This window comes from Aplysia californica, unplaced genomic scaffold (genome assembly GCF_000002075.1).
Source record: "Aplysia californica isolate F4 #8 unplaced genomic scaffold, AplCal3.0 scaffold00130, whole genome shotgun sequence".
Classification (NCBI taxonomy): domain Eukaryota; kingdom Metazoa; phylum Mollusca; class Gastropoda; order Aplysiida; family Aplysiidae; genus Aplysia; species Aplysia californica.
This window is the reverse complement of record NW_004797400.1, coordinates 714,024-716,678: the sequence shown is the minus strand read 5'-3', so window position 1 is coordinate 716,678 and position 2,655 is coordinate 714,024. Positions and strand designations below refer to the sequence as shown.

Here is a 2,655-nt window from a genome sequence, read left to right as displayed (position 1 = left end):
GCAGCTGCCGCTACTACTACTACTACTACTACTACTACTACTACTACTACTACTACTACTACTACTACTACTACTACTACTACTACTACTACTACTATAACTACTGCTACTACTACTACTACTACTACTACTACTACTACTACTACTACTACTGCTGCTGATACTGCTTTTGCTGATGCTATTGTTTTTTATGCTGCTGCTGCTGCCGCTACTGCTGCTTCTGCTGCTGCTACTGCTCATTATGATGATGATCATCATCATCATGAGGAGGAGGAGGAGGAGGAGGAGGAGGATGAGGAGGAGGAAGAGGTGGAGGAGGAATGGGGGAGGAATGGTAGATGCCTAGGGTTGTGGGATCAGTAGCTTGCATCTTGCCGCTGTTGTGCATATGGTGGTGTTGCTTCTGTTATGGCAGTTGCTGTTGTTAATTATGCTGAATATGGCACTGTCGCAGCCACGACTGCTGGAATCTCTGTGGTTTCGGGAAATCGTTCAAGCTGCTACCAGTGACAATGAAGACGATGAGTATAATGTTGAGATAGCAAAGCGATACAGCAACCACACACCACCACCACCACCACAACAACAACAACAACAGCAACAACAACAACAACAACAACAACAACAACAACAACAACAGCAGCAACAACAACAACAGCAGCAGCAACAACAACAAAATCAGCATCATCATCAACACAACAACAACCACCAACACCATAAAAAACAGAAACAACAAGAGTGATGATATCCAGGTGAAAGAGAAATATATAAAAGTTTTAAAAAACATGCACAGGTTAAGTTGTATCCGAGGCTAAATTCTCGGCTTATCACAACAAATCGAAATCTGAAAAAAAAATCCCATGTCAAACCCCCCCCCCCCCCCCCCCACACACACACACACATACCCACACACCCACACACCCAAAATAAAAATAAAACAAAACAAAAAACGGACACCTAAACCAACATTTCACTCACCGAAGCAAGGCACAAGAACAACGAGGAAGAGAACTGCTCTCATCTTGACTGGGTGGACAGGTGTCTAATACTCCGTAAAATCTCTCACTGTCACTCGCTGAGAAACCCGTGTGGCATAACAGCCCCCACGGAGGAATGATGTATAAAGTTGTAGGCACGGCTCTTTTAACGTATGTTTAGCGCATAATAACCTATCACTCTTGGCTCTCTTATCAGAAACTCGATAGCGCTCACCGTCACTCGAGAACGGGCAGGCTTTCTTCTTACCTTTTCAATTCCTTTTTTTTTGCGATACTTTAAAGGGTTTTGCAAGAATGGCAGGTTGTTGAAAGTCATAAAGGGATATTGATTGAACTTTTTTTTAAACAGCTGAAAAAGAAAGAAATCAGGTATTCTACATCACGTGACACTTTGAGCTCCAGTCTGTACGGCAAAATACACACCGTCGTTGTTAAAAGTGTTTACGGAATTTAGATTTTTTTGAATTTATTGATTATAGCCTACTCTTTAAAAAGTCAAAATTCATTGTCGGGTGCTTTAAAATTTCATGAGCACGCAATTTGCTGCGAGTAGACTTTCCAAGTAGAATAACAAAATGAAAAAGAAAAAGAGGAAAATGTTAATTGAACAGAATTCAGGACATTGCTCACTCCTACTTGAGTAACAAGAAACCTTTAATAATGAAAGTTACCAACAGAGTGGTGAAAAGCGTTTCCAACTATACGATGTTACAATCTCACAACTTTATAAACAGTGTTGCTAACTTTTCAAAGCACCAGCAATTACAGATCCTGGCGAAAGAAAGATTTTAAAATGAAGAACGAAGGTAATAACAACTTTTTAAAATTCCTAAAAGCACGCAATGGTTTGGCTCTGGCGTGGTTGTGAACAAACTGGAAAACGTTGGCTTGAGTGTCAAAATAAAAGCATAAGTAAAAGATAATAATAGCTAAGGCAAACCAAACATAGTCCAAAACTTCAGTGTTGGAAAAATATGAAATCAGAAGAAACAAACGTCAAATCAATAAATAAACACCTTTCGAGTTGAATACTGTTATTATGTAATCTTAAGTTCAAACAAAATGATCGATAAGCCAAACCAAAACGTCGCTGCGAGCTGAAGTATTGTCGCTACCTATCACTTGCTGATTATAATTTCCTTTACGAAATACACGTAGCTTCACCGTGCGTGATCTCTTCGTATGTCGTCACAGCTGCATAATGCGAGGCCGACACATTTAGACAGGGCTCCACCAGCCTCTCGTTCGCCTTGAGAGCGAGCCGTGGGTTCTCTCCCCCTTGCGCCCGACCGCTCACTCAGCCAGCGCGCGCGGCATGAGACAGCGGAAGGAGTTACCTGCCCTTCCCCGCAGCTTCACATTGATTTGGGAGGAGTTTGGAGGGTCGCGGAAGCTTACCAGGGTTCCTAGTGCTGGGGTTGGTCCGATGACAATGTGAGTCTGACCGCTGTCAGGACTTGGTTTGTTCCGCTTTACTTTTTATGCAAAATGACAGGATTTTGGAGATGGGGTGAGAGGAAGGGGAAGGGAGGGGGACAGTTGGGTGTGTGGGAGGGGGAGGGGGGGTTGAAAAGAAAGGAGGGGGAAGTAAAAATGTGTTTGTATGTGTGCGTCTCTGAGTGTTTGTGTGTATGTGTGTGTGTGTGTGTGTGTGTGT

The 2,655-nt window shown here is 42.7% G+C and overlaps 1 protein-coding gene across 1 annotated transcript in view; it reads right to left on the bottom strand.

Annotated features, from left to right (window-relative positions):
- Window positions 1-2,301, bottom strand: part of LOC101849201 (opioid-binding protein/cell adhesion molecule homolog) — a gene marked incomplete at its 3' end in the record, with an annotated part of 164,869 nt that extends 162,568 nt beyond the window's left edge. Inside the window, 2 exon segments of the mRNA XM_035969250.1 lie at window positions 979-1,347; window positions 2,114-2,301. Coding sequence (XP_035825143.1) covers window positions 979-1,021 — 43 coding nt within the window.
- Window positions 2,302-2,655: the final 354 nt, after the last annotated feature.